General features: G+C 55.5%; 1 protein-coding gene across 1 annotated transcript; it reads right to left on the bottom strand.

Annotated features, from left to right (window-relative positions):
* Positions 1-506: 506 nt before the first annotated feature.
* Positions 507-24,544, bottom strand: LOC137466721 (ATP-binding cassette sub-family F member 1-like). Its single transcript, XM_068178403.1, is given in 21 exon segments — positions 507-571; positions 958-1,121; positions 1,237-1,380; positions 1,539-1,968; positions 2,071-2,143; positions 2,803-2,870; positions 3,525-3,691; positions 4,339-4,379; positions 5,051-5,121; positions 5,229-5,303; positions 6,791-6,962; positions 8,752-8,864; positions 12,093-12,217; positions 13,936-14,019; positions 15,419-15,567; positions 16,316-16,386; positions 16,389-16,454; positions 18,066-18,151; positions 21,856-21,956; positions 23,564-23,709; positions 24,535-24,544. Coding segments are annotated over 21 exon segments (2,421 nt in total).
* Between the last annotated feature and the right edge of the window lie 774 nt (positions 24,545-25,318).

Here is a 25,318-nt window from a genome sequence, read left to right as displayed (position 1 = left end):
GCGGGCGCTCGGGGGCACTCCGGGGTCATCGGGGGCACTCTGGGGTCACTCTGGGTCATCGGGGTCACTGGGGTCATCGGGGGCACTCAGGGGTCATTGGGGTCACTCTGGGGTCATTTGGGGTCACTCAGGGGTCATCGGGGTCACTCTGGGGTCATTTGGTCACTCTGGGTCATTTGGGGTCATTCAGGGGTCATCGGGTCACTCAGGGGTCATCAGGGGCACTCTGGGGTCACTCCAGGGTCACTCAGGGGTCACTCTGGGGTCACTCAGGGTCATCAGGTCACTCTGGGGTCATCGGGGTCACTCTGGGGTCATTTGGTCACTCTGGGGTCATCGGGGTCACTCAGGGGTCATCGGGGTCACTCCCCGGTCACTCAGGGGTCACTCTGGGGTCATTGGGTCACTCAGGGGTCACTCAGGGGTCATCGGGGTCACTCCCCGGTCACTCAGGGATCACTCTGGGGTCATTGGGTCACTCTGGGGTCATCGGGGGCACTCTGGGGTCACTCAGGGGTCACTCTGGGGTCATTGGGGTCACTCCGGAAGCCCCGAAATGAGAGAGTCCTGTCTGTGGGGGAGGGGTGGAACCACACTGACCACACCCCCTGGCCACGCCCACAGTGATCCCACTGGCCACACCCACACCCACTGGCCATGGCCACTCGAGCCACACCCGAACCACAACCACAGTGACCACGCCCACGCTGACCACGCCCCCTCTAACCACACTGACCATGCCCACAGTAACCACACCCACACTGACCACACCCAACACTGACCACACCCACACTGACCACGGCCACAAATCACAGTGACCACACTGACCACGCCCACACTGACCACGCCCACACCGGCCACACTGACCACACAGTGACCACGCCCCACACTGAGCACGCCCACACCGACCACACTGAACACACTGACCACGCCCACACAGACCCCACCCACACTGACCACACTGATCAGTGACCACGCCCACACTGACCACGCCCACATCGCCCACACTGACCACAGTTACCACGCCCACACTGACCAGGCCCGCCCTGACCCCGCCCACACTGACCACACTGACCACACACTGACCACGGCCCACACTGACCACGCCCACACTGACCACACTGATCAGTGACCACGCCCACACTGACCACGCCCACACCGACCACACTGAGCACAGTGACCACGCCCACACTGACCAGGCCCCGCCCTGGCCCCGCCCACACTGACCACACTGACCACACACTGACCACGCCCACACTGACCACCCTGACCACGCCCACACTGACCATGCCACAGACCACAATGACCAGTGACCACGCCCACACTGACCACGCCCACACTGACCACACAATGATCACGCCCACACTGACGATGCCCACACTAAGCAGTGACCACACCCGTACTGACCACGCCCACCCTGACCACGCAGTGACCACACCCACACTGACCACAATGACCATATGCACACTGACCACGCCCAAAGTGACCATTCTGACCCCGCCCACCCTGACCCCCGCCCACACGGACCACACACTGACCACACACTGACCACGCCCACACTAACCACGCCCACACCACCCACACTGACCATAGTGACCACACCCACCCTGACCCCGCCCACAATGACCACGCCCACACTGACCACGCCCAACGCCGCCGTTGCTCTTGCACCGTTTATTCCTCCCTTCATCCCTGGCGCCCCCCGCTGGTCGCTGCGGCCACCGCGCCCCCTGCTGGCCACCGCGGCCGCTCCGGTGGCCACGGCGGCCGCCCCGGGGGTGGCCCTGGCGGCCGCCCCGGTCACTCGCGGGGGCCGGTGCGCCACCACCTCGCCCAGGGCCTCCAGCACCTCGCGCTTGTAGTCGTCGAAGTCGCCGTCGATCTGGCTCAGGCCCCGCTCCTCCACCACCCACAGCTGGCAGTTGGTCTCGGTGATCAGCCGCGCGTCGTGGCTCACCACGATCACCGCTGCGACGTCACCGCCCGCCGCGTCAACCGTGACGTCACCGCGCTCGGCCCCGCCTTCCCCCCCCCCACCCCCGGCCCCGCCCCGCCCCGCCCCGGCCCCACCTCCTTTGTACTCGTTGATGGCGTCGGCCAAGGCGTCGATGGACTCGATGTCCAGGTTGTTGGTGGGCTCGTCCTGGCGGGCCGAGGGGGGCGCGCAGGTGAGGGCGCGCCGGGCCACGCCCCTTTCGGAGAGGCCACGCCCTCCCCGGAGCGGCCACGCCCTCCCGACCGCAGCCAAGCCACGCCCAGACCCCACCCAGGGCGGTGACCGCGATGAGAACAGGGCGGGAGGGGTCAAGGGTCGCTCAGGTGAGGGCGCGCCTGGCCACGCCCCTTCCGTGGAGGCCACGCCCCTTAAGGGGTAGCCACGCCCGACCGCACCCAAGCCACGCCAGACCCCACCCCCACCCGCGATGGGAACAGGGCGGGAGGGGTCAAGGGTCGCTCAGGTGAGGGCGTGCCTGGCCACGCCCCTTCCGAGGAGGCCACGCCCCTTAAAGGGTAGCCACACCCTCCTGGCCACACCCGAGCCACACCCAAGGCTGTGGCCAGGATGGGGAACAGGAAGTGGGGAGGGGTCAAGGGTCACGCAGGTGAGGTCACACCTGGGTGGGGCCTGCCTGGAGAGGCCACGCCCCTCAACGGGTAGCCACACCCTCCTGGCCACACCCAAGCCACGCCCAGACCCCACCCGGGGCTGCGACACCACCAGGGGAACAGTGCGCGAGGGGTCAAAGGTCGCGCAGGTGAGGGCGCGCCTGGCCACGCCCCTCCCAGGCCCCGCCCCCTCACCAGGATGAGCACGTCGGGCTCGCGGCAGGAGAGTTCGGCAAACACCACCCGAGCCTTCTGGCCACCTGCGGGAAAGGGGCGGGGCTTAGCGCCCGGGGCGGGCCACACCCTCCCAGGTGGCAGCCACACCCTTCCAGGTGGTAGCCACACCCTTCCAGCTCATAGCCACGCCCCTCAGACACTAGCCACAGCTCTGCAGACACTAGCCACGCCCTCTCAGGTGCTAGCCACGCCCCCGACATCCCATCCCACACCCCCCCAGACACTAGCCACGCCCTCCCAGGTGCTAGCCACGCCCTCTACATCCCACCCCACACCCCCCCAGACACTAGCACACCTCTCCAGACACTAGCCACGCCCCCCACATCCCACCCCACACCCCCCAGACACTAGCCACGCCCTCCCAGGTGCTAGCCACGCCTACCACATCCCATCCCACACCCCCCCAGACACTAGCCACGCCCTCCCAGACGCTAGCCACGCCCCCCCACATCCCACCCCACACCCCCCAGACACTAGCCACGCCTCTCCAGACGCTAGCCACGCCCTCCACATCCCACCCCACACCCCCCAGACACTAGCCACGTCCTCCCAGGTGCTAGCCACGCCCCCCACATCCCACCCCACACCCCCCAGACACTAGCCGCGCCTCTCCAGACACTAGCCACGCCCTCCACAGCCCTCCCCACGCCCCCCAGGTGTGCCGGCCCCCGCCCACCCCGAGAGCTTGGCGATCTGCAGGGTGTGGGCGTGGCCCTCGAGGCCGAAGCGGCCGAGGCACCTGCGGGCGTCCTGGTGCGCCAGGTTGAAGCTGCGCTGCAGGAACTCGGCCGCCGTCTCCTCCAGGCGCAGCTGCTCGGCCGCCTGCTGGTTAAAGAACCCCCACCTTCTGCGGGGGGGCGGGGCGGGGTCAGGGACACGCCCACCGGCCACGCCCATCCGCCCCAGGGCGGCCACACCCGCCCCGGAGCGGCCACACCCATTCCCCACCGGCCACGCCCACGCTCACTGCTCGTTAAAGAACCGCAGCTTCTGCAGGTGAGGGCGGGGCGGGGTCAGGGACAACGCCCACCGGACACGCCCACCTGCCCCGGAAGCTGCCACGCCTGTCACTGACCTGCCACGCCCACCTTGGAGCTGCCACGCCCACCCCGGAGCTGCCACGCCCACCCCCCCACTGCCGCTTAAAGAGCCCCACCCTCTACAGGTGAGGGTGGGTGGGGTCAGGGACACGCCCATCGGCCACGCCCACCTCCATCGACCCCTCCCCCCCAGTTTAGATTCAGAAGGGGCTGCTCCAGTTGAGGCCACACCCACCCCCTTAGGCCACACCCTCTTTGTGACCACACCCCTTCACTGCACGTGGGCCCACGCCCTCAACCACGCCCATTTAAGCCCCACCCCTTCCTTGTCTGCATTGATGCCCCACCCATTTAGGCCCTGCCCCCTTCCCCACAAATGAGACCACACCCACTTAGGCCCCACCCCTTCCCACCGAGGTCACGCCCACTTAGGCCCCGCCCCCTCTGGCCCCGCCCCTTTACCAGCCGATGGTTGCGCCTCATCTGCCCCCGGAGCTGCGGAGGAACCGGGGGGGAAAGGGTTAAAATCCCCATTTTGGGGTCTCCCCCGAGCTTTGGGGCCGCGCCCCCGATTCCGGCCATTTCCCCTCCCTTTTTTGGGGTTTTCCTTTCCTCATTTCGGGATTTTCCCAATTTTTGGGTTTTCCTTTCCCAATTTTCAGGATCCCCAATCCCATTTCCAGGGTCCCAAATCCCATTTTTGGGGTCCCCATTCCCATTTCCAGGGTCCCCGTCCCCGTTTTCGGGGTCCCCAATCCATTTTCGGGGTCCCAAATCCCATTTTCGGGGTCACCAATCCCATTTTCAGGGTCCCCATTCCCGTTTCCAGGGTCCCCAATCCCATTTTTGGGGTCCCCAATCCCATTCCGGGGTCCCCAATCCCATTTTTTTTGGGTCCCCAATCCCATTTCCGAGGTCCCCAATCCCATTTTCGGGGTCCCCGTCCCCGTTTTCAGGGTCCCAATCCCATTTCCGGGGTCCCCAATCCCATTTTTTGGGTCCTCAATCCCATTTTCAGGGTCCCCATTCCCGTTTCCTCCGGGGTCCCCAATCCATTTTTTTTGGGGTCCCCAATCCCATTTTCGAGGTCCCCAATCCCATTTTCGGGGTCCCCAATCCCATTTTCGGGGTCCCCGTCCCCGTTTTCGGGGTCCCCGGGCCCGTACCGGCGTCAGCGCCCCGGTGAGCAGCTGCAGCAGGGTGCTCTTCCCGACCCCGTTGGGGCCCACGATGCAAACTGGGAATTGCAGGGGGAATTGGGGGGGGTCCCCGATCAGGGCGGGGTCCCCCCGACCCCCCCCAGGGAAGATTTTGGGGTCACTCCGGGGATTTTGGGGCTCCCACCTCGGGATTCCATGTCGATGCCGAAGTCCAGGTTGCGGAACAGCAGCTCCTGGCCCTCGTAGCCGAAATCCACGCCTGGATTTTGGGGGGGAAATTTGGGATTTTGGGGGGAAATTTGGGATTTTTGGGGGGAAATTTGGGATTTTGGGGGGAAATTTGGGGGTTTTGGGGGGAAATTTGGGATTTTTGGGGGGAAAATTCAGGATTTTGGGGTGGAAATTCAGGATTTTGGGGTGGCAAAAAGAGCCCAGGATTCAACCTGAGATCCTCAAAACCCATCCTGGGCCCCCAAATTCCGACATTGAAACCCCCCAAAATCCAACTTGAGCCCCCCAAACCTCCCCCCACACCCATTCCCAGCCCCCCAAACCCCCCTTGAACCTGCTCGAAGCCCCATTCCCACCCCCGAAATCACCCTCAAACCCCCCGAAACCCTCCTTGAACCCCTCCAAAATCCCCCCCCAAATCCCCCCCAAATCCCCCATATCCCACCCCCACCCCCAAAACCACTCCCAACCCCCCCAAACCCTCCCAAAACCCCCTGAAAACCCCCAAAACCGCCCAAAACCTGCCCCAAGACCCCCTAAACCCCCTGAAATCCCCCCAAGATCCCCCCAAATCCCCCTAAACCTCTGCCCCAAAACCCACAACCCCCCCAAAACCCCCCAAATCCCCCCAAATCTCCCCAAAATCCCCCGAAGTCCCCCAAAATCCCCCCAACACCCCCCTGAAATCCCCCGGAACCCCCCAAATCCTCACATAAATCTCCCCAAAACCCCTCCAAAATCCCCTGAAATCCCCCAAAATCCCCCAAATCTCCCCAAAAACCCCCCAACCCCCGCCCAAAATTCCCCCCAAAAAACACCAAATCCCCCTGAAAACCCCACAAAACCCCCCGAAATCCCCCGAAATCCCCCAACCTCCCCCAAAACCCCTTCAAAACCCCCCAAAATCTACCCCAAGCTCCCTAAAACCCCCCCCTGAAATCTCCCAAAACCCCCCAAATCCCCCTAAACCCCCCCTGAAATCTCCCCAAATCCCCCAAATCCCCCCCTAAACCCCCCTAAAATCTCCCCAAATCCCCCCTAAACCCCTCTGAAATCTCCCAAAAACCCCCCAAATCCCCCCTAAAATCTCCCCAGATCTCCCCAAATCCCCCCCAATCCCCCCTAAAATCTCCCCAAATCCCCATGAAACCCCCCTGAAATCTCCCCAAATCCCCCCGAAACCCCCCCCAAATCCCCCTAAACCCCCCTGAAATCTCCCCAAAGCCCCCAACCCAAATCCCCCTGAAATCTCCCAAAATCCCCCAAATCCCCATGAAACCCCCCTGAAATCTCCCCAAATCCCCCCAAATCTCCCCAAATCCCCCCTAACCCCCCCCTAAAGCCCCTGAAATCTCCCCAAATCCCCCCAAATCCCCCCTAACCCCCCCCTAAACCCCCTGAAATCTCCCCAAATCTCCCCAAATCCCCCCAAATCCCCATGAAACCCCCCTGAAATCTCCCGAAATCTCCCCAAATCCCCCCGAAATCCGCCCAAGCCCCCCGGGCGGGGCTGACCGTGCAGGCCGAGGATGGGGGGGCTCAGGGGGGGCGGGTTGGGGAAGGTGAAGCGCACGGAATATTCCCGGGGCCGGCGCAGCAGCTCCGGGGCCTCGGCCGAGCCCTCGGAGGGCGCCCGGCGCCGGCACTTCTGCTGCTTCCGCGTCAGCGCCTCCTTGGTCTGCTTCTCCTGGGGAAATTTGGGGAAATTCGGGGTTTTTTGGGGTTTTTTTTGGGTTTTTTTTGGGGTGTCAGGGTCTCCTTGGTCTGCTTCTCCTGGGGAAATTCGGAGAATTCGGGGTTTTTGGGGGTTTTTTTTGGGTTTTTTTTTTGGGGTGTCAGGGTCTCCTTGGTCTGCTTCTCCTGGGGAAATCGGGGAAATTCGGGGGAATTTGGGGTTTTTTGGGGTGTCAGCGCCTCCTTGGTCTGCTTCTCCTGGGGAAATCGGGGGAATTCGGGGTTTTTTGGGGTTTTTTTTGGGGTTTTTTTTGGGGTGTCAGGGTCTCCTTGGTCTGCTTCTCCTGGGGAAATCGGGGAAATTCGGGGTTTTTTGGGTTTTTTTGGGGTTTTTTGGGGTGGTCAGCGCCTCCTTGGTCTGCTTCTCCTGGGGAAATCGGGGAAATTCGGGGTTTTTTGGGGTTTTTTGGGGTTTTTTGGGGTGTCAGCGCCTCCTTGGTCTGCTTCTCCTGGGGAAATTTGGGGAAATTCGGGGTTTTTGGGGGTTTTTTTTTGGGTTTTTTTGGGGTGTCAGGGTCTCCTTGGTCTGCTTCTCCTGGGGAAATTCGGGAGAATTCGGGGGAATTTGGGGTTTTTTGGGGTGTCAGCGCCTCCTTGGTCTGCTTCTCCTGGGGAAATCGGGGGAATTCGGGGTTTTTTTGGGGTTTTTTTTGGGGTTTTTTTGGGGTGTCAGGGTCTCCTTGGTCTGCTTCTCCTGGGGAAATCGGGGAAATTCGGGGTTTTTTTGGGTTTTTTTGGGGTTTTTTGGGGTGTCAGCGCCTCCTTGGTCTGCTTCTCCTGGGGAAATCGGGGAAATTCGGGGTTTTTTGGGGTTTTTTTGGGGTTTTTTGTGGGTGTCAGCCGCCTCCTTGGTCTGCTTCTCCTGGGGAAATTTGGGGAAATTCGGGGTTTTTTGGGGTTTTTTTTGGGTTTTTTTGGGGTGTCAGCGCCTCCTTGGTCTGCTTCTCCTGGGGAAATTCAGGAGAATTTGGGGTTTTTGGGGGGTTTTGGGGTTTTTTGGGGGGTTTTGGGGTGTCAGGTTCCCCTTGGTCTGCTTCTCCTGACAGATTTTGGGGATTTTTGGGGGGTTTTGGGGGTTTTTGGGAGGATTGGGGGGTCACAACTGCCTTGGTCTGCTCCTCCAAATCCAGCCCCAAATCCCCAGATCCAACCCCAAATCCAGCCCCAAATTTTGAGGATTTTGGGCTCAGATCCTGGGGATTCTTTGGCTCAAATCTCAGGGATTTGGGGGCTGAAATTCTCAAGGACTCTGTGCTGAAATTCCAGGGATTTTGGGGTGAAATTCCAAGGATTTTGGGGTCAGACCTTGAGAATTTTTGAGCTCATGTCCCCAGGATTTTAGGCACAAAATTCCAAGAATTTTGGCGTTCAATCCTGGGGATTTTGGGCTCAAATTCCAGGGAATTTGGGCTGAAATTCCAAGGATTTTGAGGTTCGGATCCTGGGGATTTTGGCCTCAAACCCCGGGGATTTTGGGGGTCAGATCCCGAGGATTTTTGAGCTCAAATCCCAGGGATTTTAGGGATAAAATTCCAGATTTTGGGGTTCGGATCCTGGGGATTTTGGCCTGCAGCCCCGGGGATTTTGGGGTGAAACTCCAGGGATTTTGGGGTGAAACTCCAGGGATTTTGGGGTGAAACTCCAGGGATTCGGGGCTCCCAACCCCTGCGGATTTCAGCCTGGATTCCCCGCCCGGCATTCCGGGGCATTTTGGGTTTTTTCGGGATTTTGGGAGCCCTCACCGCCTGCTTGGTGGATTTCCCCCCGGCTTTGAGGTCCCGCAGTTTCTTCTCCTGCTTCTCGAACTGCTTCAGCAGCTCCTTCTGCTTCTGCTGGTACATCTTCTTAAAGGTCACTGAAACCCGGGAATTTTCGGGAATTTTCAGGCGGTTTTCCGGAATTTTCCAGAATTTCCATGGATTTTCACGAATTTTCCAGAATTTCCGGCTTTTCAGGCGTTTTTCCGGAATTTTCCAGAATTTCCATGGATTTTCACGAATTTTCCAGAATTTCCGGCCATTCCCGACCCCCCAGTCCCCGTTTTTCTCGCCTTTTTTTTTTTGGTTTGCTCCCAATATTCCCAATTTTCCCCTCCCGTTCCCCATTTCCTCCCTCCTTTATTCCCTATTTTCAGTCCCATTCCCCGTTTTTTTCCTGCTTTATTCCCCATTTTTCTCTTCCATTCCCTTTCTTTCCCAATGCTCCCTTATTCCTCCCAATTCCTTTCCCCCTCGTTCTCCCCCGTTCCCCTTTTCCCCGATTTTCCCAATTTCCAGCCCCTATTTTTTGCTTCCGTTCCCCACTTTTCCCCCATTTTTTCCCGTTTCTTTGCCTCGTTTTTCCCATTTTCCCCCATTTTTTCCCAATTTCCCATTTTTTTACCCCAAACCCCGCTGCAGTTCCCCCTGCAGCAGTGCAGCCTCATGGAGTCCAGGTGGATCCACTCCCATTTCCCTGTTTTTTCCTCATTTTTTCCCATTTTTCCCCATTTTTTCCCCCATTTTTCTGCTGTTTTTCCCCATTTTTTTCCCCATTTTTTCCCAATTTCCCCGTTTTTCGCCCCAAATCTCACTGTAGTTGCCCCTGTAGCAGTGCAGTCTCAGGGAGTCCAGGTGGATCTGCTCCTATTTCCCCGTTTTTTCCCCATTTTTTCCCATTTTTTCCCCATTTTTTTCTGTTTTTTTTCCGTTTTTTTTTCCCGTTTTTTTCCCAATTTCCCCGCTTTTCGCCCCAAATCTCACTGTAGTTGCCCCTGCAGTAGTGCAGCCGCTGGGCGTCCAGGTGGATCCGCTCCCGTTTCCCCCGTTTTTTCCCTGTTTTTTCCCCATTTTTTTCCATTTTTTCCCCATTTTTTCTGCTTTTTTTCCGTTTTTTTTCCCCGTTTTTTCCCAATTTCCCCGCTTTTCGCCCCAAATCTCACTGTAGTTGCCCCTGTAGTAGTGCAGCCGCTGGGCGTCCAGGTGGATCCGTTCCCATTTCCCCATTTTTTCCCCATTTTTCTGCCGTTTTTTTCCCCGTTTTTTCCCCGTTTTTCCCATTTTTTCTGTTTTTTTCCGTTTTTTTTCCCCGTTTTTTTCCCAATTTCCCCGTTTTTCGCCCCAAATCTCACTGTAGTTGCCCCTGTAGTAGTGCAGCCGCTGGGCGTCCAGGTGGATCTGCTCCTATTTCCCCGTTTTTTCCCATTTTTTTCCCCATTTTTTCCCATTTTTTCCCCATTTTTTCTGTTTTTTTCCGTTTTTTTCCCCGTTTTTTCCCAATTTCCCCGCTTTTCGCCCCAAATCTCACTGTAGTTGCCCCTGTACCAGTGCAGCCGCTGGGCGTCCAGGTGGATCCGTTCCCATTTCCCCCTATTTCCCCATTTTTCTGCCGTTTTTTTCCCCGTTTTTTCCCTGTTTTTTCCCCATTTTTTCTGTTTTTTTTTTCCGTTTTTTCCCCGTTTTTTCCCAATTTCCCCGCTTTTCGCCCCAAATCTCACTGCAGTTCCCCCTGTAGAAGCGCAGCCTCAGGGAGTCCAGGTGGATCTGCTCCTATTTCCCCGTTTTTTTCCCATGTTTTTTCCCATTTTTTTCCCATTTTTTCCCCATTTTTTCTGTTTTTTTCCGTTTTTTTCCCGTTTTTTCCCAATTTCCCCGCTTTTCGCCCCAAATCTCACTGTAGTTGCCCCTGTAGTAGTGCAGCCGCTGGGCGTCCAGGTGGATCCGCTCCCGTTTCCCCCGTTTTTTCCCTGTTTTTTCCCGATTTTTTCTCATTTTTTCCCCATTTTTTCTGTTTTTTTCCGTTTTTTTCCCCGTTTTTTCCCAATTTCCCCGCTTTTCGCCCCAAAGCTCACTGTAGTTGCCCCTGTAGTAGTGCAGCCGCTGGGCGTCCAGGTGGATCCGCTCCCATTTCCCCATTTTTTCCCCATTTTTTCCCCATTTTTCTGCCGTTTTTCCCCATTTTTTCTGGTTTTTTTTCCGTTTTTTTCCCCGTTTTTTCCCAATTTCCCCGCTTTTCGCCCCAAATCTCACTGTAGTTGCCCCTGTAGTAGTGCAGCCGCTGGGCGTCCAGGTGGATCCGTTCCCATTTCCCCATTTTTTCCCCATTTTTCTGCCGTTTTTTCCCCGTTTTTTCCCCGTTTTTCCCCATTTTTTCTGGTTTTTTCCGTTTTTTTCCCCGTTTTTTCCCAATTTCCCCGTTTTTCGCCCCAAATCTCACTGCAGTTCCCCCTGTAGAAGCGCAGCCGCTGGGCGTCCAGGTGGATCCGCTCCCGTTTCCCCCGTTTTTTCCCCGTTTTTTTCCCGTTTTTTTCCCATTTTTTCCCCATTTTTTTCTGTTTTTTTCCGTTTTTTCCCCGTTTTTTCCCAATTTCCCCGCTTTTCGCCCCAAATCTCACTGTAGTTGCCCCTGCAGTAGTGCAGCCACTGGGCGTCCAGGTGGATCCGCTCCCGTTCTCCCCGTTTTTTCCCTGTTTTTTTCCCGATTTTTTCTCATTTTTTCCCCATTTTTTCTGTTTTTTTTCCGTTTTTTTCCCCGTTTTTTCCCAATTTCCCCGCTTTTCGCCCCAAATCTCACTGTAGTTGCCCCTGTAGTAGTGCAGCCGCTGGGCGTCCAGGTGGATCCGCTCCCGTTTCCCCGTTTTTTCCCCGTTTTTTTCCCGTTTTTTTCCCATTTTTTCCCCATTTTTTCTGTTTTTTTTTCCGTTTTTTCCCCGTTTTTTTCCCAATTTCCCCGCTTTTCGCCCCAAATCTCACTGTAGTTGCCCCTGTAGTAGTGCAGCCACTGGGCGTCCAGGTGATCCGCTCCCGTTTCCCCCGTTTTTTCCTGTTTTTTCCCGATTTTTTCTCATTTTTTCCCATTTTTTCTGCTTTTTTCCGTTTTTTCCCCCGTTTTTTCCCAATTTCCCCGCTTTTCGCCCCAAATCTCACTGTAGTTGCCCCTGTAGTAGTGGCAGCCGCTGGGCGTCCAGGTGGATCCGCTCCCATTTCCCCCATTTTTTTCCCCGTTTTTTTCCCGGTTTTTTCCCATTTTTTCCCCATTTTTTCTGCTTTTTTCCGTTTTTCCCCCGTTTTTTCCCAATTTCCCCGTTTTTTGCCCCACAGCTCACTGTAGTTGCCCCTGTAGTAGTGCAGCCGCTGGGCGTCCAGGTGGATGATGTCGGTGCAGACGTCGTCCAGGAAGCCCTGGTCGTGCGACACCACCAGCAGCGTCTTCTTCCAGCTCTGCAGGTAACTGCAACGGGGCCAGAAACGGCGGTTTTGGGAAAAAACGGCGGATTCGGGGAAAACGGGAATTCCTGGGGGAAAACTGGGAATTTTTGGGGGGAAAAATGGGAATTTCAGGGAAAAAAACGGGGCTGTAGGGGAAAAACAGGGAATCGGGGGGGGAAAGCTGTGGGTTTTGGGGGGAAAATGGGAATTTTGGGGGAAAAAAAGGGGATTTGGGGAGGAAAAAAATGGGAATTTCGGGGGGAAAGAATCTTTTAAAATCCCCCAAAAAATCCAAAAAAAATCTGAAAAAAATCCAAAAAAATCCCCAAAATGTCCCAAAAAAATCCCCCAAAAATCCCCCCAAAAAAAGCCCCACAAAACCCCCAAAAACTCGCCAAAAAGCCCCAAAGATCCCCAAAAAAGTCCCTAAAAATCCTCAAAAAAATCCCAATAAAAATTGTCCAACAAATCCCCAAAACTCCCCACCTCCCCCAAAAAAAGAAAAATTCCAAAAAATCCACAAAAAGACCCCCAAATCCGCCCAAAAAATCCCCAAAAATTCCCGGAACTCCCAGAAATCCCAAAAGTCCAAAAATCCCCAAATCCCAAAATCTCAAAAACCCCGAAAATCCCCAAATCCCCAAAAACCCCAAGATCCAAAAGTCCCCAAAAACCCCAAAAATCCCCAAAACCTCAAAAATCCCAAAAATCCAAAAATCCCAAAACCCTAAAAATCCCAAAAATGCCAAAAACCCCAAGATCCAAGAATCCCCAAAAATCCCAAAAATCCCCAAAAACCCAAAAATCCCAAGACCCCCAAAAACCCAAAATCTCAAAAACGCCAACCCCTAAAAAACCCAAAAATCCCAAAACCCCAAAAATCCTCCAGAGTCCCAAAACCCCAAAATCCCAAAACCCCCAAAATCTCAAAAACCCCAAGACCTAAAAACCCCAAAAACCCCCAAAATCCCAAAACCCCAAAAATCCCAAAAACCCCAAAATCCCAAAACCCCAAAATTCCAATGTCCCCAAAATCCCAAAACCCCAAAATCCCAAAACCCCAAAAATCCCAAAAATCTCAAAATCCCAAAACCCCCAAAATCTCAAAAACCCCAAGACCTAAAAATCCCAAAAATCCCAAAACCCCAAAAATCCCAAAAATCCCAAAACCCCCAAAATCTCAAAATTCCAAAGTCCCAAAAATCCCAAAAATCTCAAAACCACAAAATCCCAAAAATCTCAAAATCCCAAAACCCCCAAAATCTCAAAACCCCAAGACCTAAAAATCCCAAAAATCCCAAAACCCCAAAAATCCCAAAACCCCAAAATTCCAAAGTCCCAAAAATCCCAAAATCCCAAAACCCCCAAAATCTCAAAAACCCCAAGACCTAAAAATCCCAAAAATCCCAAAACCCCAAAAATCCCAAAACCCCAAAATTCCAAAGTCCCAAAAATCCCAAAATCCCAAAACCCCCAAAATCTCAAAAACCCCAAGACCTAAAAATCCCAAAAATCCCAAAATCCCAAAAATCCCCAAAACCCCAAAATTCCAAAGTCCCAAAAATCCCCAAAATCCCAAAACCCCCAAAATCTCAAAAACCCCAAGACCTAAAAATCCCAAAAATCCCAAAACCCCAAAAATCCCCAATCCCCAAAACCCCCACACCCCCGGAGTTGCCCCGAATGCTGTCCCGGCCCCGCCCGGCCCCGCCCGGCCCCGCCCGGCCCCGCCCGCCGCACTTGTTGAGCCAGATGACGGCGTTCAGGTCCAGGTGATTCGTGGGCTCGTCCAGCATCAGCAGCGTCGGCTCCAGGAACAGCGCCCTGCGGGGAGCGCACCTGCCCTGCACCTGGGCACACCTGGGCACAGCTGGGCACATCTGGGATACACCTGGGCACACACCTGGGGGCACCTGGCACACACCTGGGGGCACCTGGGCACACACCTGGGCACACACCTGGGCACACCTGGGGGCACCTGGGCACAGCTGGGGGCACCTGGGGGCACCTGGGGGCACCTGGGCACACCTGGGCACACACCTGGGCACACACCTGGGCACACCTGGGCACAGCTGGGGGCACCTGGGCACAGCTGGGCACATCTGGGATACACCTGGGACACACCTGGGGGCACTTGAGCACACCTGCCCTGCACCTGGGCACACCTGGGCACACACCTGGGCACAGCTGGGCACATCTGGGGGCATCTGGGGGCACCTGGAATACACCTGGGCACACACCTGGCACACACCTTTGGGCACCTGGGCGCACCTGGGCACAGCTGGGATACACCTGGGGACACCTGGCACACACCTGGGCACTCCTGCCGTGCACCTGGGCACACACCTGGGCACACCTGGGCACAGCTGGGATACAATTGGGGGCACCTGGGGGCACCTGGGCACACCTGGGCATTCCTGCTGTGCACCTGGCACACCTAGCAAACACCTGGGCACAGCTGGGGGAACCTGGGCACTCCTGCCATGCACCTGGCACACACCTGGGCACACCTGGGATACACCTGGAATACATCTGGGTACACCTGGGCACACCTGGGGCACAGCTGGGTGCACCTGGGCACAGCTGGGGGCACCTGGGGGAACCTGAGCACTCCTGCCGTGCACCTGGGCACACCTGGGCACACCTGGGATACACCTGGAATACATCTGGGTACACCTGGGCACACCTAGGCACACCTGGGCACAGCTGGGCACAGCTGGGATACACCTGGGGGCACCTGGGGGCACCTGGGCACACCTGGGCATTCCTGCTGTGCACCTGGGCACACACCTGGCACACACCTAGGCACACCTGGGATACACCTGGAATACATCTGGGCACACCTGGGCACACCTGGGGCACACCTGGGGGCACCTGGGCACACCTGGGCACACCTGGGGGCACCTGGCATACACCTGGGCACTCCTGCCGTGCACCTGGGCACACCTGGGCACACCTAGGCACAGCTGGGGGCACCTGGGGGCAGCTAGGATGCACCTGGGATACACCAGGGTTACACTTGGGCTACACCTGGGGGCACCTGGGCACAGCTGGGGGCACCTGAAGCCACCTGGAGCTCACCTGTGCCCACCCAAAACCCACCTGGAGCTCACCCGAGCCCACCCAAACCCACCCATGCCCACCCGAGCCCACCCGTGCTCACCTGAGCCCACCCGTGCCCACCCGAGCCCACCCGAGCCCACCTGTGCCCACCTGTGCTCACCTGGCCAGGGACACGCGCATCCTCCAGCCCCCCGAGAACTTGCGCGTCGCCCGGTTCTGCATCTCGGGGGTGAAGCCGAGCCCGGCCAGGATCCGGCGCGCCTTGGCCTCGGCGGCGGCGGCGCCGATGGCGCGCAGCTCCTCGTACACCTGCGCAGGTGAGCTCGGGTGAGCCGCGCCCGGGGCCGCGCCGCCCCGGCGGTGCCCAGCTGTGACGTCAGCACCCACCCCAGGTGTGCCCAGGTGTGCCCCGGGTGTGTCCCGGCCATCCCCAGGTGTCCCCAGGTGCGCCCAGGTGTGCCCCAGGTGTGCCCACGTGTGCCCAGGTGTATCCCAGGCGTGCCCAGGTGTGCCCCAGGTACCCCCAGGTGTGCCCCAGGTGCCCCCAGCTGTTCCCAGGTGTGTCCCAGGTGCGTCCAGGTGTGCCCAGGTGTACCTCAGGTCTATCCCAGGTGCCCCCAGGTGTATCCAAGGTGTGCCCAGGTGCCCCCCAGGTGTGCCCAGGTGTGCCCACGTGTGCCCAGGTGCCCCCAGGTGTATCCCAGGTGTGCCCAGGTGTGCCCCAGGTGCCCAGGTGTGCCCCCAGATGCCCCCAGGTGCACCCAGGTGTGCCCAGGTGTGCCCAGGTGTATCCCAGGTGTGCCCCAGGTGCCCCCAGCTGCCCCCAGCTGTTCCCAGCTGTGTCCCAGGTGCCCCCAGGTGTATCCCAGGTGTACCCCAGGTGCCCCCAGCTGTTCCCAGGTGCCCCAGCTGTATCCCAGGTCTATCCCAGGTGCCCCCAGCCATTCCCAGGTGCCCCCAGGTGCCCCCAGCCGTTCCCAGGTGTGCCCAGGTGTATCCCAGGTCTATCCCAGGTGCCCCCAGCTGTTCCCAGGTGTGCCCAGGTGCGCCCAGGTACCTTCTCCAGCCGCTCGGCGGCCGCGTCGTCGCCGCTCTCCAGGAGCCCCTGCAGGCGCCGCTCCTCCTCAGCAGCCGCAGCCGCTTGGTGTCGGCACGGAGCACGGCCTGCACGGCCGGCGTGTCGTCGGCCAGCACCTCTGCGCAGGTGAGACAGGTGAGACACAGGTGAGACACAGATGAGACAGGTACAGACAGGTACAGACAGGTGAGACAGGTGAGACAGGTGAGACAGGTGAGACAGGTACAGACAGATGAGACAGGTACAGACAGGTACAGACAGGTGAGACACAGGTGAGACAGGTGAGACAAGTGAGACACAGGTGAGACAGGTGAGACACATGAGACAGGTACAGACAGGTATAGACAGGTGAGACACAGGTGAGACAGGTGAGACACGTGAGACAGGTACAGACAGGTGAGACAGGTGAGACAGGCGTGTCGTCGGCCAGCACCTCTGCGCAGGTGAGACAGGTGAGACAGGTACAGACAAGTACAGACAGGTGAGACACAGGTGAGACAGACAAGTACAGACAGATGAGACACAGGCGTGTCGTCGGTCAGCACCTTTGCGCAGGTGAGACACGTGAGACATAGGTGAGACAGGTACAGACGTGAGACAGGTACAGACAGACAGGTGAGGTAGGTACAGAATTGTAAGCACACAGGTGAGACAGGTGAGACAGACAAACAGGTGAGACAGGTACAGACATGGGTGAGACACAGGCGTGTCGTCGGCCAGCACCTCGGCGCAGGTGAGACATGTGAGACACAGGTGAGACAGGTGAGACACATGAGACAGATGAGACACAGGTGAGACACGTGAGACACAGGCGAGACAGGTACAGACAGATGAACACACAGGTGAGATGGACAGGTGAGACAGGTGAGGCAGGTACAGACAGGTAAGCACACAGGTGAGACAGATGAGACAGACACACAAACAGGTGAGACAGGTGAGACAGGTGAGACAAATACAAATAAACACACAGGTGAGACAGGTGAGGCAGGTACAGACAGGTAAGCACACAGGTGAGACAGGTGAGACAGACACACAAACAGGTGAGACAAGTACAGACACAGGTGAGACGGGCGGGCAGGTGCAACACGTAAATACAGGTAAATACAGTGGTGTCAGTGGCCAGCACCTCTGCACAGGTGTGCCCCAGGTGTGCCCAGCTGTGCCCAGGTGCCCCCAGGTGTGCCCAGCTGTGCCCAGGTGCCCCCAGGTGTGCCCAGCTGTGCCCAGGTGCCCCCAGGTGTGCCCAGGTGTGCCCCAGGTGCCCCCAAGTGTCCCCAGGTGCCCCCAGGTGTGCCCAGGTGCCCCCAGGTGAGCCCAGGTGCCCCAGGTGTGCCCAGGTGTATCCCAGGTGCCTCCAGGTGTCCCCAGGTGTGCCCAGGTACCCCCAGGTGTCCCCAGGTGCCCCCAGATGCCCCCAGGTGCCCCCAAGTGTCCCCAGGTGCCCCCAGGTGTGCCCAGGTGTGCCCAGGTGTATCCCAGTTTTATCCCAGCTGTCCCTGGGTGTGCCCAGGTGTGCCCAGGTGTGCCCCAGGTGTGCCCAGGTGCCCCCAGGTGTCCCCAGGTGTCCCCAGGTGAGCCCAGGTGTGCCCAGGTGTCCCAGCTGTGCCCAGGTGCCCCCAGGTGCGCCCAGGTGTCCCCAGGTGTCCCCAGGTGAGCCCAGGTGTGCCCAGTGTCCCCAGCTGTGCCCAGGTGCCCCCAGGTGCGCCCAGGTGTGCCCAGGTGTGCCCACCTTGCTCGCAGAGCAGCACGTCGATGTTGGGGGGGATGCTCAGGGCTCTGTTGGCGATGTGCTTCAGCAGCGTCGTCTTGCCCTTCCTGCCCCAAATTCACCCCAAATTACCCCAAAATTAACCCAAAAATAGCCCAAAAAACCCAAACGAACCCAAAAATAACCCAAAACCCCCGAATTACCCCAAAAATAAACCAAAAATAACCCAAAAACACAAACTAACCCAAAAATAACCCAAAAATAACCCAAATTAACCCAAAACCCCCAACTTACCCCAAAAATAATCCAAAAATAACCCAAAACCCCCGAATTACCCCAAAAATAAACAAAAAATAACCCAAAAGTAGTCCAAAAACCCAAAACTAACCCAAAAAAACCCCAAAACTAACCCCAAAAAAGCCCCAAAATTAACCCCAAAATTAACCCAAAAAAAGCCCCAAAATTAACCCAAAAAACCCCAGAATTAACCCCAGAATTAAACCGAAAAAAACCCAAAATTAACCCAAAAAAACCCCAAATTAACCCCAAAAAACCCCAAAATTAACCCCAGAATTAACCCAAAAAACCCCAAAATTAACCCAAAAATTAACCCAAAAAATCCCAAATTTTACCCAAAAAACCCCAGAATTGCCCCAAAAAGCCCCAAAACACTCCGAATTTTACCGAAAAAGCCCAGAATTGACCCCAGAAAAGCCCCGATTTCGCCCCAATCCGCACCCGTTGGGCCCCACGAGGCCGTAGCGCCCAAGCCTAACCCCAGCATGAACCCCAAAATCCCCAGATTTAACCCAAAAAAACCCAGAATTGACCCAAAAAGCCCCAAATTTAACCCAAATAACCCCAACATTAACCCAAAACATCCCCAAAATTACCCCAAAAACCCCAAAATTAACCCAAAAAACCCCAACATTAACCCAAATCATCCCCAAAATTAACCCAAAAAACCCCAGAATTAACCCCAAAAAACCCCAAATTTAACCCAAAAAAATTAACCCAAAACACCCCAAAATTAACCCCCAAAAAGCCCCAGAATTAACCCCAAAAAAACCCAAAATTAACCCCAAAATAACAAAAAAAAACCCCAAAATTAACCCAAAAAATCCCAAATTTTAACCAAAAAACCCCAAAATTAACCCCAAAAGCCCTGATTTCACCCCGCGCTGCCCGGGTTGCCCAAAGCCGTGTTTTTTCGCCCAATCCGCACCCGTTGGGCCCCACGAGGCCGTAGCGCCCAAGCCTAACCCCAGCATGAACCCCAAAATCCCCAGATTTACCCCAAAAAACCAGAATTAACCCAAAAAGCCCCAAATTTAACCCCAAATTAACCCCAACATTAACCCAAAACATCCCCAAAATTACCCTAAAAAACCCCGGAATTAACCCAAAAAATCCCCAGAATTAACCCCAAAAAACCCCAAAATTAACCCAAAAAACCCCAACATTAACCCAAAAAAATCCCCCAAATTAACCCAAAAAACCCAAAATTAACCCAAAAAACCCAAAATTTAACCCAAAAAACCCCAACATTAACCCAAAAAAATCCCCAAAATTAACCCAAAAAATCCCGAAAATTAACCCCAAAATTAACCCAAAAATTAACCCCCAGAAGCCCCAAAATTAACCCAAAAAACCCCAAAATTAACCCAAAAAACCCCAGAATTAACCCCAAAAAACCCAAAATTAACCCAAAAAACCCCAAAATTAACCCAAAAAATCCTCAGAATTTACCCCAAAAACCCCCAAATTAACCCAAAAAACCCACCAAAATTAACCCCCAAAAGCCCCAAAATTAACCAAAAAAAACCCCAAATTAACCCAAAAAAACCCAAAATTCACCCAAAAATTAACCCAAAACACTCCGAATTTTACCGAAAAAGCCCAGAATTGACCCAGAAAAGCCCGAATTTGCCCCGAACCCAAAGCCGCGTTTTTTCGCCCCAATCCGCACCCGTTGGGCCCCACGAGGCCGTAGCGCCCAAGCCTAACCCCAGCATGAACCCCAAAATCCCCAGATTTACCCAAAAAAACCCAGAATTGACCCAAAAAGCCCCAAATTTAACCCAAATAACCCCAACATTAACCCAAAACATCCCCAAAATTACCCCAAAAAACCCCGGAATTAACCCAAAAAATCCCCAGAATTAACCCCAAAAAACCCCAAAATTAACCCAAAAAACCCCAACATTAACCCAAAAAAATCCCCCAAATTAACCCAAAAAACCCAAAATTAACCCAAAAAACCCAAAATTTAACCCAAAAAAACCCCAACATTAACCCAAAAAAATCCCCAAAATTAACCCAAAAAATCCCGAAAATTAACCCCAAAAATTAACCCAAAAATTAACCCCCAGAAGCCCCAAAATTAACCCAAAAAACCCCAAAATTAACCCAAAAAACCCCAGAATTAACCCCAAAAAACCCCAATTTAACCCAAAAAACCCCAAAATTAACCCAAAAAAATCCCCAAAATTAACCCAAAAACACCCCCAAAATTAACCCAAAAAACCCCAAATTTAACCCAAAAACCCCAAATTAAACCCAAAAAACCCCAAAATTAACCCAAAAATTAACCCAAAAAAGCCCAGAATTGACCCAGAAAAGCCCCGAATTTGCCCCGAACCCAAACCCCGCGTTTTTCCACCCGATTTACCAAAAAAAAACCCAGAATTGACCCAAAAAACCCCAAAATTAACCCCAAAAAACCCCAAAATTAACCCAAAAAGCCTAAAATTAGCCAAAAAACCCCAAAATTAACCCCAAAATTAACCCAAAATTAACCCCAGAATTAACCCCAAAATTAACCCAAAAAACCCCAAAATTCACCCAAAAATTAACCCAAAACACTCTGAATTTTACCAAAAAGCCCAGAATTAACCCAAAAAGCCCCAAAACACTCCGAATTTTACCCAAAAAGCCCAGAATTGACCAAAAAAACCCAAAACACTCCGAATTTTACCGAAAAAGCCAGAATTGACCCAGAAAAGCCCGATTTCGCCCCAATCCGCACCCGTTGGGCCCCACGAGGCCGTAGCGCCCAAGCCTAACCCCAGCATGAACCCCAAAATCCCCAGATTTACCCCAAAAAAACCAGAATTAACCCAAAAAGCCCCAAATTTAACCCCAAATTAACCCCAACATTAACCCAAAACATCCCCAAAATTACCCCAAAAAACCCCGGAATTAACCCAAAAAATCCCCAGAATTAACCCCAAAAAACCCCAAAATTAACCCAAAAAACCCCAACATTAACCCAAATCATCCCCAAAATTAACCCAAAAAACCCCAGAATTAACCCAAAAAACCCCAACATTAACCCAAATCATCCCCAAAATTAACCCAAAAAACCCCAGAATTAACCCCAAAAAACCCCAAATTTAACCCAAAAAAATTAACCCAAAAACACCCCAAAATTAACCCCCAAAAAGCCCCAGAATTAACCCAAAAAAACCCAAAATTAACCCCAAAATTAACAAAAAAAACCCCAAAATTAACCCAAAAAATCCCAAATTTTACCCAAAAACCCCAAAATTAACCCCAAAAGCCCCGATTTCACCCCGCGCTGCCCGGGTTGCCCAAAGCCGCGTTTTTTCGCCCCAATCCGCACCCGTTGGGCCCCACGAGGCCGTAGCGCCCAAGCCTAACCCCAGCATGAACCCCAAAATCCACAGATTTACCCCAAAAAAACCCAAATTTTACCCAAAAAGCCCCAAATTAAACCCAAAACACTCCGAATTTTACCGAAAAAGCCCAGAATGACCCAGAAAAGCCCCGATTTCGCCCCAATCCGCACCCGTTGGGCCCCACGAGGCCGTAGCGGCGCCCGGCCACGATGAACAGGTCGGCGTTGACGTAGAGATCCTTGCCGTGGGCCGAGATGCTGAACTTCTCCAGCTGGAACGGGGCAAAAAAACCCCGGAAACGGGAAAAAACCGCGGGGGGCGCGCGGAAACGGCGGGGAAACGGGGATAAAAACGGGAAAATGGGGAAAATGGGGGGGAAATGGGGAAAAATGGGGATAAAAATGGGAAAAAATGGGGAAAATGGGGAAAAATGGGGATAAAAATGGAAAAAATGGGAAAAAACGGGGCAAAAATGGGGGAAAAATGAGAAAAAATGGGGAAAATGGGGAAAAATAGAGGAGAAATGGGGAAAAACGGGGGGGAAATGGGGAAAAATGGGGATAAAAATGGGAAAAATGGGGAAAAGGGGGGAAATTGGGGATAAAAATGGGAAAAAATGGGGAAAATGGGGAAAAATGGGGGGGGAATGGGGAAAAATGGGAAAAATGGGGCAAAAATGGGGGAAATGGGGAAAATGGAGGGGAAATGGGGGGGAAATGGGGAAAAATGGGGATAAAAATGGAAAAAATGGGAAAAAAACGGGGCAAAAATGGGGGAAAAATGGGAAAAAATGGGGAAAATGGGGAAAAATAGAGGAGAAATGGGGGAAAAACGGGGGGGAAATGGGGAAAATGGGGATAAAAATGGGAAAAATGGGGAAAAGGGGGAAAAATGGGGAAAAGGGGGATAAATGGGGAAAAATGGGGGAAAATGGGGGAAAATGGAGGGGAAACGGGGATAAAAATGGGAAAAATGGGAAAAAACGGGGCAAAAAATGGGGGAAAATGGGGGAAAAATGGGAAAAATGGGGAAAATGGGGAAAAATGGGGCAAAAATGGGGAAAAATGGGGAAAAATGGAGGGGAAATGGGGGAAAACGGGGGGGAGATGGGGAAAAATGGGGAAAAAATGGGGGAAAACAGGGAAAAAACGGGGGGGATCAGGAAAAAGGAGAAAAAAATTTATCGGAGGCGTCTCAGGTGCATTCACCCCCCAGGTGCATTTTTTACCCCCCCAGGTGTTATTTTATCCCCCCCCCCAGGTGCATTTTTTCCCCCCCCAGGTGCATTTTTTCCCCCCCCAGGTGCATTTTTTACCCCCCCAGGTGCATTTTTTACCCCCTCAGGTGCATTTCCCCCCCCCAGGTGTATTTTTTACCCTCCCAGGTGTTATTTTATCTCCCCCCAGGTGTATTTTCCCCCCCCAGGTGCATTTTAACCCCCCCAGGTGCATTTTTACCCCCCCAGGTGCATTTTTACCCCCCAGGTGCATTTTTTACCCCCCCCAGGTGTTATTTTTCCCCCCCCAGGTGTATTTTATTCCCCCAGGTGCATTTTTACCCCCCCAGGTGTTATTTTATCCCCCCCAGGTGTATATTTTTCCCCCCACCAGGTGCATTTCCCCCCTCCCAGTGTATATTTTACCCCCCCAGGTATTATTTTACTCCCCCAGGTGCATTTTAACCCCCCAGGTGCATTTTTCCCCCCCAGGTGTTATTTTATCCCCCCCAGGTGTATTTAACCCCCCCAGGTGCATTTTTTCCCCCCCCAGGTGCATTTTTACCCCCCCAGGTGTTATTTTATCCCCCCCCAGGTATTATTTTATCCCCCCCAGGTGCATTTCCCCTCCCCAGGTGCATTTTCCCCCCCCAGGAGCCCACCTTGATGTCGGAGGCGTTCTCCAGCATGGCCTGGCGCGAGGACAGCTCGGCCTGCGACACGGCGAAGTCGCCGTCCCCCGAGGCGGCCGCCGCCCGCAGCGACGCCACCTGCCGCTCAAACTCCGCCTGGGGGCGGGGCCAGGGGGCTCAGGGACACGCCCATCAAAGGACACACCCACCAAAGGGACACGCCCACTGTGGGACATGGCAGAGTCCCCACCCCCTGACGCCACCTGCCGCTCAAACTCCGCCTGGGGGCGGGGCCAGGGCTCAGGGACACGCCCATCAAAGGACACGCCCACCGAGGGACACGCCCACCGTGGGACATGGAAGAGTCCCCACCCCCTGACGCCACCTGCCACTCAAACTCTGCCTGGAGGCGGGGCCAGAGGGGTCAGGGACACGCCCATCATAGGACACGCCCACCAAGGGGCACGCCCACTGTGTGGCACACCCATCAAAGGACACGCCCACCATGGGACACGCCCACCATGGGACATGGAAGAGTCCCCACCCCTGACTCCACCTGCCACTCAAACTCCGCCTGGGGGCGGGGCCAGAGGGCTCAGGGGACACGCCCACCGAGGGACACGCCCACCAAGGGGCACGCCCACTGTGTGGCACACCCATCAAAGGACACGCCCACCATGGGACACGCCCACCATGGGACATGGAAGAGTCCCCCACCCCTGACTCCACCTGCCACTCAAACTCCGCCTGGGGGCGGGGCCAGAGGGCTCAGGACACGCCCACCGAGGGACACGCCCACCAAAGGACACGCCCACCATGGACACGGCAGAGTCCCCACCCCCTGACTCCACCTGCCACTCAAACTCTGCCTGGGGGCGGGGCCAGAGGGGTCAGGGACACGCCCATCATAGGACACGCCCACCAAGGGGCACGCCACCAAGGGGCACACCCATCAAAGGACACGCCCCCCGAGTGACACGCCCACCGAGGGGCACACCCACCATGGGACATGGCAGAGTCCCCACCCCTGACTCCACCTGCCACTCAAACTCCGCCTGGGGGCGGGGCCAGAGGGGTCAGGGACACGCCCACCCTGGGACACGCCCACTGTGGGGCACACCCGTCAAAGGACACGCCTACCAAAGGACACGCCCACCGTGGGACACGGCAGAGTCCCCATCCCAATGCCACCTGCCACTCAAACTCTGCCTGGGGGCGTGGCCAGGGCTCAGGGACACGCCCACCAAAAGGACACGCCCACCGAGGGACACGCCCACCATGGGACACGGCAGAGTCTCCACCCCCTGACTCCACCTGCCACTCAAACTCCGCCTGGGGGCGGGACCAGGGACACGCCTACCGAGGGACACGCCCATATGAACACACCACCGAGTGACACGCCCAGCGCAGGCCACACCCAACATAAGCCACACCCACATGACATGGCCCCTGTGGGACACGCCCACCCGAACATGCTCGCTGCTGGACACGCCCACTGCAGGACACGCCCACCACAGAGCACATGGGAATGATCTCGCGATAAGCCACGCCCACATGCTCAGACACACCCCTAGGAAAGCCACACCCCCCGTGGGCCACACCCAGTTAGGTCACGCCCACGAAAAGCCACGCCTACACAAGCCACGCCCACATAGGGACACACCCAATTAGGCCACACCCACGAGGAGCCACACCCAGTTAGACCACACCCACATGGACTCGCTCACAATGAGCCACACCCAATTAGGCCACACCCATGAGGAGCCACGCCCAGTTAGGCCACAC

This window comes from Anomalospiza imberbis, unplaced genomic scaffold (genome assembly GCF_031753505.1).
Source record: "Anomalospiza imberbis isolate Cuckoo-Finch-1a 21T00152 unplaced genomic scaffold, ASM3175350v1 scaffold_43, whole genome shotgun sequence".
Classification (NCBI taxonomy): domain Eukaryota; kingdom Metazoa; phylum Chordata; class Aves; order Passeriformes; family Viduidae; genus Anomalospiza; species Anomalospiza imberbis.
This window is presented reverse-complemented; position numbering and strand designations above follow the sequence as displayed.